This window comes from Lytechinus pictus, unplaced genomic scaffold (assembly GCF_037042905.1).
Source record: "Lytechinus pictus isolate F3 Inbred unplaced genomic scaffold, Lp3.0 scaffold_20, whole genome shotgun sequence".
In the NCBI taxonomy this organism is placed as follows: domain Eukaryota; kingdom Metazoa; phylum Echinodermata; class Echinoidea; order Temnopleuroida; family Toxopneustidae; genus Lytechinus; species Lytechinus pictus.
Window position 1 is genome coordinate 12,691,957 of NW_026974141.1, and position 14,778 is coordinate 12,706,734.

Consider the following 14,778-nt stretch of genomic DNA (forward strand, 5'->3'; position numbering starts at 1 on the left):
TTTTTAAACAGGCCCCACGAAAAAATGCAAAAACAAAAAAATGAGTGTGTAAATCTTATGTATAAAAGATTCTGTGGGATAGCTATATCCTGGTTGTATATTTCAATATTTACAATTATATGCATTTTCTTTTAATAGTAGCCTCCTTCAATAAGTATCAATGAAACTTATTAAGTATTAAGTGAAACCTTTCACAATCACTAACCTTAACTATCAGTTCTTCACTTACATCTTCATTTATACTAAAAGCGTTTTTCAAAGTTGACAAGACAATACTAAGAAGTTTTTTTAAAGTTTTCTGACACGTCGAGATAAATTGGTTCACTTTTTATAATGATAGGCATTTATACAGTGCCATCGAGCTAGAAGTAATCTATTCCGAGGAACAATATTATCTATGCCGGCTTTCACTTCCAGCGCTCTGAGCATTCAAGGAATAAATCTTGCTGGATGCCCTTCTCCTTGCTTGGGTTACATGCAGCACAATGTGGATGAATTTCCTGCTTCATGCTTATGTTCATGAACATGTATTAGATTAGATGAGCGATTCCCAACAAGAAGAAAATTCTTATTCTTATTAAAAAAAAATGTAAACGCCCTAAATCAGGACATTTTAATTTGTTGCTGATATTTTTTTTGGGTCAAGTATAGATTATCTAATCATCCTTCATTGTGACATATTTTGCAGACTTTGCGCTGTCTTTTTTTAAAAGGAATTTGATTGTTCCACAGCTTTATACAGCAATTTGACGAAACATGTACTTGTGACAAGACACATACTAGGCCTTGCCTCTGTGAAATTTTATCATCTCATATCCCAGTAACATAAGGTGGTTTCAGACCGCCTTGAAGTTTGTAAGTTCCAGGTATTTTCTGATTGGGAAATTTACCCCAATCAGAAAATACCAGGAAATTTTGGCAATGTGAAAGCAAATTACAGGTAATCTACCCAAAATAAAATACCAACTATGAAAAGTAGGTACTTTTCAAAATTACGAGAACCTTGGCAGGGATTTTCCAAGGTCGCGGTTATTTTGGCAGTGTGAACACAAATTACGGGAACTTTTAGTCCAGCGTGTAGATGGGGGCAGGCATCGTGGGTGGCTGCTGAGCTAGCAATTTTGAATCTAGTGCTTTGCTTGCTTATCAGACCATACTACATATGTTTCGAAGCAGTGTGAATGCAGGAATAATTAAGTGGTACTTTTTAGCCTCAAAAAGTTCTCGTAATTTAACGGGGATTCTTGTGACCAAGGCGGTTTGAAACCACCTATAGTGCACCAAATTTTTTTACTGCTACATGCCTTTCACGCATTTCCTATCTTACCTTTTTGCAAGATGAACACGATTGTCCCGTAGAAGAGCGAGTTGAAGTTTGATTTCTATCTGATCCTCTCGATCTATCCAGCACTGATGATGAGTCCCCGTATCTGGCGTAGAAGAACATCAAATTCAAAACAGTTCAAATTATTTCATTGTCATTCAATTTAGTTCATAGTCATTTAATCTAGTAAAACCATTAAATTAATTTCATCGGTACAAAAGGCATGACCGCATTGGTCAGATCATACCAAAAGGACACGCACTACTAACTGCGTATTGATAAATAAGATTGAGCGTTGCAAATTGTGTACGCGTCAGCATTTAAGTGCGACTGTAAGTCATACTTAGATCTTTGTGAAACACCCCCCAGGTCAGTTAAATGAAATTTAGGAGAGTATTTTTTATTTCAGTTATGTCAGCTTAGATTCACTGAATAAAGCAAATAAAGTTTTGTTTAGTTCCTCATTGAATAAAGTTCAATGTAAGTCAGGTTACCACAGTTTTATACAATCTCGTTCATTTTTCTTCATTCAACAATTAAAGGGAAAGTTCACCCTGACAAAAGCTTGTTGTAAAAATAGCAGAAAAAAATTTATGGTGAATGTTTGAGGAAAATCCATCAAAAATTAAATTATTAGAATTTTAAGTTTTTGATTTGTGACGTTATATACGAGCAGCTGTCCCATATATTATGCAAGATAAAATGCATAAATTTCAATTTTTTAGTGGTTCGTGGTGACTTATTTTTCTTTTAGGAGCGGGTGTGAAATGATTTGTATGTTGATATACTGAAGGTACAATAAAAGCCATTATCAGTTTTCTGAAAAAAAGCTTTCATTGACTTCTAATCATTCGATATGTAGAAAAGCAGCTCGCATACAGACCAAATGGTTAATATTCTAATAAGTTTTTTGTTCTTTGATGGATTTTCCTGAAAACTTCACCAATATTTTTCATCATTTTTCTGCTATTTTTACAATAAACTTTTCGTCAGGGTGAACTTCCCCTTTAATACTTTCTGAATCAGTCCAGAGTAAAACAAGTTCTGCTGGCTTCCATTTTCCTTCATTTGCTTTCATCTTTGCTCTTTCTATTAATTCCTTTGAAAAGTGCCAGTCAAAAAGCTTCAAGCTCATCTTGATTCAGTGCAAAGTTGAAAATAAGTTTTATTACACATTTAAAGGTAAATTCCAGTTCTGGTAACGATCTCAAAATGACTTTTTACAGAATCTAATATAATGACCACCCAAGTGTCTGTTTGTATGAATAAAAAATATGTGCCAAAGGATTCTGGAAGAAATTGTGTAATTGCTGAGAAATAAGCAAAATAAGCGCGGATTCGGTCACTTCCGTCGGGTCTTTATTCCAGCAATAATAATACACTGTCCCACGTGTGCCTATCTGTGTTGGCGATCTTCAGTGTGATCGTATTTCAGCTTAGATTTTATGATTTCACAAAGTTCAGTTTATGTAACTGTACCAGATCTAGATCCACGATGATATAGTCATACTTAACCTTGGTTTTACAGACTTTCTCACGAAATTAGTGTTTTACTGCAACTACTGTAATTTACGGTAGCTTTAATGAGATGTTAAAAAGATTAATTCCTTTGGCTTCTTCAAACTTCAAATGGAAAGGATTTCATCTCCCCATATTTTACTTGATATCTACAGTACTAGATTATACCCCAGTGCATGTTTTTCAATGCCATGTAGAATCAGTACAGTCATCATGTCATTGGAAAATTGACGTAAATAATTAACAGCATCTCCAATAAAATCAACCCTCTTTAAAGGTATTGTTTAACTTTGTGAGCAGCCGATTTAAAAAATTCTCAAACCAAGATGAAACATGTATACAAGTGCATGTACATGTATTAGAACTAATAAACCCTGAAAACAACCATTATTGAGAATGAAAAGCTAAAACTACAAGGCAAACCCTGATTTTGTAAATAGGCGTCTTATAGACACCTAAATAGTACACATAAGTGTATGGGATGAAATTAAGATGGTGTTTTCAGTCACTTTATATTTCAATTTTTGAAGCACTAAATAATTATTTTCGAACACAATTTTTTCTGGGCTTCATTTTTGTAACATATCACAGACACAGGTGACAAGTGTAACCTTCTAGCTCAGATTTTTTAAAAGTCAAACCAATGTTAACCAATCACTTTAACAGCATCTCCAATAAAATCAACCCTCTTTTAAAAATGTCACTATGAAAACTCATTAACTTACCTGCTTCCTACTGAGCTAGTTGATGACGGTCTCGAAGAACGGTCAGTTGTCTGTGCATCAAGAAGGAAAAACAAAACAACAACAAATTAATCTTTATTACCTTAAGTTTATACACTATCAGAAGCAGTTTAAGAAATAATCATAAAGCATTAGCAATGTTATGAATCTCCTCCAAATGATGATTTCAAAAATTGAATATTCTTTTGTGACCAAATCAATTAGTTTCTAATGAAATTATAGATAATAAATGAACAAGTGCATTTTAAACAAACAGTAGTGGTGACACGATCAAACCTTGAGTAACACCAAATTTAATTAATATTCAATAGAGATTTAATCATGAGATTCTCAAACTATAGCATAGGGATATTCACAAAATATGATTAATCATATGTAACTTTAAAAAAGGTTTATTACAAAGTATTTAATACACTCTTTTTTTTGGTACCATACTTACACTGATAGAAAGTACATAATAATCAGTTGATAACTTGATGCGGAAAGAAGCATCCAAATGAGCTGCTTTTGAATCAAGCAAAGGGCTGCTCATTATGCCATCAATTAATAGACATAACACTTTGGACATACATTCCACATACACATTTCATTAATACAGTACATCTTCAAGACATTGTACATAGCATATAATACAAACATACTCAATGACAAATATACATGTACAATGATACATCACATACCTTATTGTCTAGTTATAATTAGAGACAAAACAGAAATAAATATTGTGAGTTAACATATACCGGTACAAGATTTCATTACATTTTAGTTGCACTTTCGTACACCAAGGCAATATATACATTGATTACATACAACAAGTCATGACAATTAATAAAACTTTAGACATCCAGCTTCGAGAAGTTGAGAACATATTCATTATTACTACCACTGGCGGACGGGGGGGGGGGGGGGGGGGGGGGGGGGGCAAAGCCGGCCAATGCCCTCCCCCCCATTAAGAGGCACAATTAAAATTTGTAATTGTTAAAACACAATTGTGCCCCCCCTTTTGAAAGTGAAGACCTTTTTTTTTTTGCTTGTCAAATTTTTTGTTGGGAAAATGTGCCCCCTCCCCTTTTGAAAAATCCTGGATCCGCCCGATTACTGCAATGAACGAAGATGCTGGTTAAAATAGCAGAGAGCATGAAATATGAGATAAAATTGCCACTTGGTAGTAAATCAACCAAGTGGCAGTTATTGTTTTTTATGTAAACATACTGCATGTTTAGCTCTATCCCGCATGGTTTTATCCCATTTCATATAAATATATATTATATATATGTACATGTACAACAGGATTGTCTAAAACCATTTGGTCTATAAAATGTTATACCATCTTGACCATCATTTCGTATTTTGAAATTGCATGTAAAACCAGCTTGGTCTCATTAATATTTTTTTCTCATCAATAGACCAGTTCGTAGTTACATCAGGGACAATTTTGGTCAAATGACCTTTCATTTATTTCATTATGATAGGCAGATTTCAAAGCAGGATATAACATATGCATGCCTTACATAGCAGGATGAAGAAATTGAATTATACCAGGTGACTAGAATAGCACACCATTGAAGACTCCATGAAGGTATTTGTTGCATTTCTACTTTGAATGCATATTCATATACTACCGGTAGGAAGTAATTCCTTAAAGGGGAATCCAACCCAAAAGAAAACTTGTTTTCATAAGGAAAAGAAAAATCAGACAAGTTGATGGGTGAAAGTTTGAACAATATTGGACAAAAGACAAGAAAGTTATGAATTTTTAAAAGTTGTAAATATTGGTAATCACTATATCCATGGAGACTTCAAATTGGCCGCATATGGGATGTCACAATGATGTAAGGCAAGGACTACTCTTCCATGTACTCCAATACATATTATGGCTAAAATGTCATTTTTCCCAAAAGTTTTATTTTAAATTATATTTTTCTTTCATGAGGACATAAAACAATATACTACCTGGGTTATATTTAGATTACTGCCCCAGAGGAATGGGTACTTAGGAGAAAACCACAAATCCCTGATAATAAAGTACATGGCCTATGGGAAAGTTGTCCTTGCCCCTTGTCATAATTTACTTACCCAGTTGCCAATTTGAAATCTACATAGTATTAGTGATCTCAATTTTAAAGCAGTTATAACTTTCTTATTGCTTGTCCGATTTCTTTCAAATTTTCACCATTCTGTTTAATTTATTTTTCTCCTTCCCAACACAACATTTTATGGCCAAGGCTGGATTCCCCTTTAAACAGCTGTGTGCGCTATGAACGCCTAGCTTAGCCGGGTAATATAGGAGCGCCTTGAGCACCTAACAAGGTGGATATGTGCGCAATATAAATACCCTATATTATTATTATTATTATTATATTATAGCATGTTGTACAATGTACTTGGCAAACTGCAGTGAAATACCAGTCGTGGACGCATTTTTGTTCTTTGTGGATGCAAATGAAAAACACAATTGAAAAGAATATATGAGAAGACATGAAAGTTGGTGCTTATCTCATTAAATTTTAAACCACCATGCAACTTTAGTACAAATGACCTTTCTCTGATCATGCGCAGAATCTTCTGATCATGAGCAGAAAGGAACTACGAACTGGCTTATTAAGAAACAGACCAGTCATTAAACAACATAGGAAATTTGATTGACTATGTACATTATTCATTAGAGGAACTTAGGATTGGCCAATGTAATATCAAACCAACTAACGATTGGACCAAATGGAATTGGACTAAATTGGTAGTCTAATGTGCAGACCAAATACTAAAGGGCTAGACCAAATGGTATGAGACCACATGGCAATCAGCCTCCTCCCTCAAGTTCACCAGCGAGCATCATTATCATCAAAATGGTGGTCAGGACCCGTTTACACAAAACTCAGCAATTGATTATAGGGACGATCTTCAAATTTCATTGCAATGATCACTGCATGCAATCGATTGCACAAATCAATTGTACAATCAATCACTATGCTTCAAGTAATACGGGCCAGAATGAGAAGATGGGGGTATCCCGCATACCAAGGATGCCCGACTGATAAGTGATCATTTGGTCCCACACTGCCTGTGATGTACATGCATCCATCCCTTAGTCTCGGAAACAAGACCCTTGTTTGACACAGTGTCGACGAGTTGCTCCTCAGTCTGAGAGGTTCTCGGCAGTTCTATCATTTAACTTTTTATTATGACAACTCAACGAGGTAAATGTTACTATCATATGCTACTGAAATAATAGCACTTTATTGGCGAGGAGTAAATTGACCAGAGTAATGTCAACCCATTGTAATTGATAACTTTCATGAATGGGTCTGGTTTTGCTTCAGATTCAGAAACTGTATAAAAATCTAAATTGGAATAAAATATCTCAATTTTGTCACATGAATGGGGGATCATTGCAGCAGAGTTGCATTTAAATGAAATTTAAAAATAAACAATCAAGCACAATTTACATGCACACATTGTTTGATTTGTTGAAGACCAAGTTGTGTATGATTTTCAGTTGGCTAAGACTACTAAGTTTATAATGAGGGAGTATGGCTATGGATAGCCCCCTGTGTACACTATATAAGGCAATGGGGAAAGGCAGGCAGGGAGAGATGGAGTAAAGAAAAGAGTCAAGAAGATTGGAGAAAGAGAAGGTGGTTTCAATCCGCCTCGATTACAAGAATCCCCCTTAAATTACGAGAACCTTTCCAGGCAAGAAAATACCCGTTAGTTATTCCCACATTCACACCGCCCGAAACATACCCTTCGACATAAGTTCCTGAAGTTACGAGCATACGCAGTATACAGTCTGATAAGCAAGCAAGGCGCGAGATTCAAAATCGCTAGCTCAGCAGCCACCCACGGCGCCCGCGCCCTACTACACGCTGTGCTAAAAGTTCCCGTAATTTGCATTCACATTGCCAAAATACCTGCGACCTTGGAAAAATCCCCACGAAAGTTCTCATAATTTCGACAAGTACCTACTATTTAGCGAGTATTTTTTTGGGGGAGATTACAAGTAAATTGCTTTGACATTTCCCAAATTACCTGGTATTTTCTGATCGGGGTTAATTTCCCGATCAGAAAATACCTGGAACTGACGAACTTCGAGGTGGTCTGAAACCACCTAGAGAGGAGGAGCAATAATAAAGCAAGATGATAGAGAGAGAGAGGGGGGGGGGGGGAAGCAGGGGAAGAGAGAGAGAAAAAAGGAGACACAGAAACAATGAAAGGAGAGAGAAAAGGACGGGGGGGGGGTGACAGACCAAAGTTCAAAGAAATTTGAAGAGTGGGAATAACCAACAATACGCAAAATGAAAAAGAAAATGTGTGGAGTATATTGAAACATAAATATGGGACAGGATGGGGTGGGAGAAGGGGGGAGGGGCATGAAAGTGTCATACACAATCACAGAACAGTTATATCCCTATCTGAAATAAGTTACACACATCCCTGTGCCAAAAAAACCCAACAAATGCATCGACCTCCCACACCCCTAACTAGGTTCTTTAGGAGAAGCTACATTCAACAACAACGAAAAGAAAGCACCTTTCATAATTCACTTTTGAAAAGCATGTTCTTTCGAGTCATTTTCCTTATTATATGCTAAGCCTTTAAGAGGAACCTGGCAAAAACACAAACATTGCGTTTCTATTGAACTGTGTGCTTAATTTCTACTGCAAACAGAATTTGTGACATATCCACACACAACACCCAACTAGATTTCTCTCAAAGGTAGAAACAGAAAAAAGGCTCCGTTTCTATGGGGTAGGCAAATTTGGTTAGACGAGTCGTGTGAAAATTTGAGTGACATACAAGAACTGTGCAAACTCAATAGGGTTTGCATGTAAATAGTTAAACATCATCAGACCAGATAGATAATACAAATAAAAGAGCTGTAAGAAAAGGCACTGTATGTAATACATATGTTGTAACGATGCATCAATATATTCAAATTTCTATGGGTTCAGAATAAAAAGCTGTCATAGTGATTGTAGCAATAAAGGAGATTATCCATAATGATTTTACCCTAGAAGACTATTGTCACATGTTTGGCAGTTAGGCACTCTAAAAAAGGGGGAAACTTTTTTAAAGATTTTAATGAATAACAAAATCAAAGGAGCAATGTGAAAATTTTGGGGATTTCATCGAAGTAAAAAACCAGCCCAAACATAAACGAGAGAGAATTTTTTAAAATAAATTTGTTTTATTTTGCGAAGTTTCAATCCCATTCGCAAGTTTCAAAAGTTGAAATATCAGTTTAGACTTTGGATAGAAGCAAATCAGGAGTTTGTAAATGGTCGAATCTGCAACTTATCAAATAAAATATATTCTGTTTGTTTTTGTGATTATGTGGTTAAAAAGCATGCTGCAAGCTTATCCACCTCAACCTCAGTTTATTGGTGTCCCAGTATATAGGTGGTTTCAAACCGCCTCGATCACAAGAATCCCCGTTAAATTACGAGAACTTTTTTAGGCTGAAAAATACCCATTAATTATTCCTGCATTCACACCGCCCTGAAACATACCCTTCGGGATAAGTTCCTGAAGTTACGAGCATGCGCAGTATGGTCTGATAAGCAGCAAGGCGCGAAATTCAAAATCACTAGCCCAGCAGCAACCCATGCACGGCGCCGCACCCAACGACACGCTGGGCTAAAAGTTCCCGTAATTTGCTTTCAGACCGCCAAAATACCCACGACCTTGGAAAAATCCCCGCGAAAGTTCTCGTAATTTCGCCAAGTACCTACTATTTATCGGGTATTTTCTTTCTGGGATATTACGCGTAGTTTGCTTTCACACCGCCAAAATACCTGGTATTTTCTGATCGGGGTAAATTTCCCGATCAGAGAATACCTGGAACTGGCGAACTTCGAGGCGGTCTGAAACCACCTTATATGAAGATTGCATGGGTTTCTCCAATTGCGCAATAAGTAGTGCAAATCAGACCAGGGAGGTGTTTCTCAAATATTTACGTATGACTTTTATAAGTCGCACTTGAATGCCTAGTTACGTGTGGTATAAAAGGCATGACTGCATTGGTAAGATCGTGCCATGAGGACACATACTACTGCATATTGATCAATAAGATTGCATGTTGCATATCAGGTACACATTGGCATTTAAGTGCGACTCTAAAGGGCCGTCTGCACCAGCCCGAAATTTAAAATTAGCGCGCTATTTCTGATCCGGCAAATTATCCCGATCTGAACAATCTCGAGATTATTTGTAATGGATTAATCTTGAGATTGCAATCCCAAGTCAACTTGGGATTATTTTATTCACGGCGTCAGACCATAATGCATCGATTCCTCGCTCGAGCAGGAATCGCTCTTCTTGCGGTGGTGGAGACGGGGTTTCTTGAAACTCGAGATTAACCACGAAGAGGGCCGATCCGGCTAAAATCTCAAGATTGAGCAAACTCGGGCTGGTGCAGCACCGACTTAAGTCATACTTAAATCTTTGTGAAACACCCCCCAGCTCAGCTCGCGTTGTGATTACATATTGCTGTACTGTGTTGGTGGGTCCAAGGTCCTGTATCATGAAGGTTAGCGACTGATCTGATTTTTATGATTGATCTTACACAAAACTTGATGCAATCCATCATCGACATCAGTCCCATGATTAATCGCGAAGCTTAATATTACGTGGCCCTGTGCTAAACATACTTGTTGTGTGCTATCTTGCATTTAAGCCCAAACAACCCTCTCTTCTGCAAGTCCAAATTGAGAGAATAATAAAGTGTTGAATGTTAAGTGGAATACAGTGGAATATATAAATCCAATTATTATTATTTAAGCCCAAACAACCCTCTCTTATGCAAGTCCAAATTGAGAAAATAATAAAGTGTTGTATGTTAAGTACAATATAGCATTGCTGGCCTTCCATATTTGAGATCGATTGTAAGATGAAGAAACTGGCTTTGTCACAAAGAAGATCAATAAAAAAAACAACTGTATAATTGAATGTAACTGTAAATTATGATAAACCATGTAAAAAAAAAAGCACAATCAATCGCAATTATCGATTGTATCATTCACATTACAGTACCCTGGGGCAATTGATCCTTACCTGGTTAACATACACACTTTCACAATGGTAGAAAACATCATCATCATCATCATCATCATCATCGTTGTCATCATCTGACACTAACATGTAAGCCGTTGAATCAAAAGGATCCATCATATAACTACTGAATTAAAACTTGCTGCAAATCAATCCAACTAATGAATCATAAATGTATATGTTGAACTGGCTTCTGTTACACTCGTCTTTATCTCGGTAAATCACATTACTGCTATATCATTAGAATTTTGATGGAACTGTGCACCAAATCGCAATGCCTTACAATCACGTAACAGAAATATCATTTCGTGCATTTCATGCAAAATGAAATTGCAGATTTCTGCCACAATCCACAACAGATGTACCACTGACAACGATCTCAAAACAGACTATTCCCAACAAAAGAAGCGTGATTAAACCCGACTCGGTTTCGATTCCTCAGCCGGGATCATCAAAACGACACAAGGACCATCAAAACTACCGACTAAATACCTTATCATATTTCCATACTTCATAACCTTGCACTTCACCAATACAGGCAGACCTAGATGTTCTTCTAACAATACCTATTGTGATAGCTGCATGAATACTGCATTGTGTAAGAGCAGCTGGGTTCTCCAGATTTCGGGATTTTTTTTGCAGAAATAGTTTCACACCCGGCTGGGACCCTTGGTTCCAGTTCTTTTAGAAAGAACCGATTGTAAAAAAGAAAAGGAAACGAAGAAAGGTGCCACATACACATTCTCAAATACTGGTGACTCCATTTTTGTTTGAAAGGAACGCACACCCCCTTTTCTTCCCCAGAATGCCGGGAAATGCTCAAAGACATCACCAAGAGAATGAGTCACAAATTTCACACCAAAACAAAAGAAGGGAAAGATATTTTTCTCTTCCTCTCTTGGAGGCTGAAATGCAGATTTAAGGTAAAATTTAGACTTGATCATGTGATTTTCAAATGAATGAAAATAATTCAAAGCAATTTAGAAAGTATCATCAATTGAATAATGAAATACATGATGTGGGTATTGTTGACGAGATTTGCAGAAAAGAAATTCACAAACATTCCACCAAGGAAGTTGTGATGCACAGGCATGTAGAATGGAACCAAGTGCAGTTCTGACCAAAATCTCCAGTTCAATTTTTTTGCTCAAACCTTTCAACTTTTTCCCTAATTATTACTATTAAAAACATCAGGGTATTTCAAGAGTAATTGCTCGACGTGGACCCATTTAGAATGACATTCTTCCCTTAATAATGACATAAATAAAACATGGCAGTTTAAGTATTCTGTTCAGCACCCAAAGGATGAACTTTCCCTTTAAACTTCCTTTAGATATTAAAAGGTAAATCCTCGATTAGTTTTATTTTGATACGTAAGAGAGATATTCCTTTTTCTTTTCATAACATTTACTCAACTCGAGGAATCTGACACTATGTATTTACCGGTGCTCTTTGTATTTTCTTTGATCACCCAATTTGAAAAGTTGCTTTTTTAAACCTGTCATACTGTGCTGTAAAGAACTAGGTCATGTCTGTAATCAAGTGGGATAAAGTACTTTGTGGTTGGCTGAGCAGAGATGCCCCTTGAACGATTTAGCATATATCTATCTAATATGGCAGCTTTATATCTCCAGCCAGGGATAATGATATGGTATGTTGTAAACCACAGAAGAGTGGTTGATACATTACAAGATTGTAAATGAACAAAATTATTCAAAGACTTATACGCCCATAATAAGCTTACAATAATTAGATTATAGCGAACAAATCTAATTAAGGGGATTAATAAACCCGGGGTCATGTTAACGGTATCATCTATGGGACATCTTTAGGAAGAGATGGAAAAATATGCAATGCAACTGTGAAAAGTAGTTTTGCAAAGTAATTTCATCTATAATTACTATTTGATTTAAGAACAAATTTGTCTATTGAATTTCAAAACTTGGCTCAAACAAGAGTTGAACAGTCATTCCCAGGACTTACCACACAAAATGCATGCATACCATTTATCAAATACCCATGAATATGCATCAACACTTTGACTTAATAAATATTCATATCTAACAAACTAGGTACAAATAATGCTCAAATGATACATGTGTTGGAGTATAAATATTTTCTACATGATAATTGATATCTAATTATCTATACCACAAGTTCGAATGAACTTTCTACATAACTTCATAAGCAATGCATTCTAATGGGAATGTACCATATTAAATGACTGATGCACCGTGTACCCTACCAATGTGAATGTGACTCTGTCATGAAGCATATAGCCCATTATAGAATAGTGATATGGATCCTAATCATATGATTGGCTGATATAAATCACATGACCGGTCATATATTTTCCCTAGTTAACAGTAAAATTTGCTAATGACTGATATTAATGACTCATTCTATTGACTGGTCATAGTTTTGAGACAAGGATGGTTTATCAAATAACAAGGACCCACATCACTATCTTATAAAACAAATAATGCACATCATTTTGCTCGGCATCAGAATAATCACACACACTTGGTATCTTTGAAACAGTATGAGACCTGTTTCAAAGGTACTTTGTGCATGCTTTTCTTGATGACACCCTCAATGAAGTGCATTATTTGCATAATAACTTGTCCACCTAATCACTATGTGAATGTTTATTGTTCACCACAAATTGCATAAATTTCATATGAACATATGACTATGATAAGATGAATACTGATTGCTACTTGTATAATATTCAATCAATATGACATTATACAATACATGTACATTCACATGGCACTATGTATGAATAAGACAAAGTGAACTACATTCAGATTATCAACTAAGGAAAGGGATTACATACTGTGTTCATAAGTTAAGTATTGAAGTGATTAAGATGTCCCAATGATATACATATATGAAACTGAAAATATTATAATCGCATATTATAACAGATGCAGGCTTGGATACAATACTTCTCGATTGACACTAAGGCTAAAGTTCTGTACGAGGTTTACATCTAACTTGAGATATTAAAAAATTCTAACAAATAAAAAAAAGAATTGGCAGAGTCTACAATTAACATTTTTGGATGGTTAAGTTACCCCAAAACACAGTGGTTCAGAAGCATTTTTTTTTTTATTGTTGTTGGATGACGGAAAATCTGAATATTTCTTGCAATTGACTAAAAATTATTCCTAGGATTGAATGTTGTTTGTTTTACATCATCATATAGCCTCTAATTTAGACACAGGCTGCAGCATTTGTCTTTTCCTTTTATGAGTCTGATGCAGAAAATGACTCCCGTCTTGCATTAGTTGTTTTCTTTTTATTGACGAATGTCCAGTGGCAGTTTTGGGTATGAAAACCAGCACTGAATTGACGTCGATAAAAAGAAATCAGTAAAAGTATCATTTGGAAAGGCGTTTATGTACATTTGCCACTCTACACCCAGGTGTTGTAAATGGGAATCCGGTAGGATTTCCTTGAATGCTCAAGCGCATGATCAGGATAGCCATGCTAAAGCCGGGGTAATAGTATGCAGCGCTAGAAACATTGAATGAGGTGCTATATAACTGTTGCATATTATTATTATTGTCAAGTAATTTAACAGAATTAGTTCTTTTAGGTTCTAAGCCCAGAAAGCAGCAATGCACTGACAATTTAACAGCCTCTAAACGCCTTTAGATGCAAAAGGTCAGATACAAAGCATAGGGTAACAACAGTTAGATGTGTCTCACGCTGAATGTCTCAAATTTGAATTACGCAATGTACAAACTAGATTGAGAATGATTTATACTAGAACTTGTTTATTCTCAACTTATATATGTATACCTAATGAATAAATAAACACAAACAATTTACCAATGAGGAATGATGTAGTTATATGATAACTAATACACTCAGTTTAATTTTTAACCAACCCAAAGCTGATTAAAATATTACTAACTGTTGGTTAAAACAAACCAAATTCATTTTGCATGCAACTTTGTTGTACTTTGTTGTAACCAATTGTTGGTTATGACAAACACCAATTCAGTTTGCATACAACGTTGTTTTAACCAACAGTTGGTAAGATTGAATTCGAACCAACTTTAATAATGGTTGGTTAAAAATTCTGAGAGTGTAGACACAGAACCACTGATAAATGACTGCATAGAGTATTAA

At 35.8% G+C, this 14,778-nt stretch overlaps 1 protein-coding gene across 5 annotated transcripts in view; it reads right to left on the minus strand.

The window, feature by feature from the left end:
- LOC129282895 (protein phosphatase 1 regulatory subunit 12A-like) overlaps positions 1-14,778 on the minus strand; it is a 38,064-nt gene that overhangs the window by 8,421 nt on the left and 14,865 nt on the right. For 4 of the 5 annotated variants that reach the window (XM_064114658.1, XM_064114659.1, XM_064114661.1 and 1 more), the window contains 2 exons: positions 3,568-3,617; positions 1,328-1,430 (listed from right to left, as the gene is read on the minus strand). In XM_064114658.1, the coding sequence (XP_063970728.1) occupies positions 1,328-1,430; positions 3,568-3,617 (153 nt within the window). Of the gene's footprint in view, positions 1-1,327; positions 1,431-3,567; positions 3,618-10,638; positions 10,835-14,778 lie in introns of those variants that run through there. The other variant, XM_064114662.1, reaches the window with a different exon arrangement.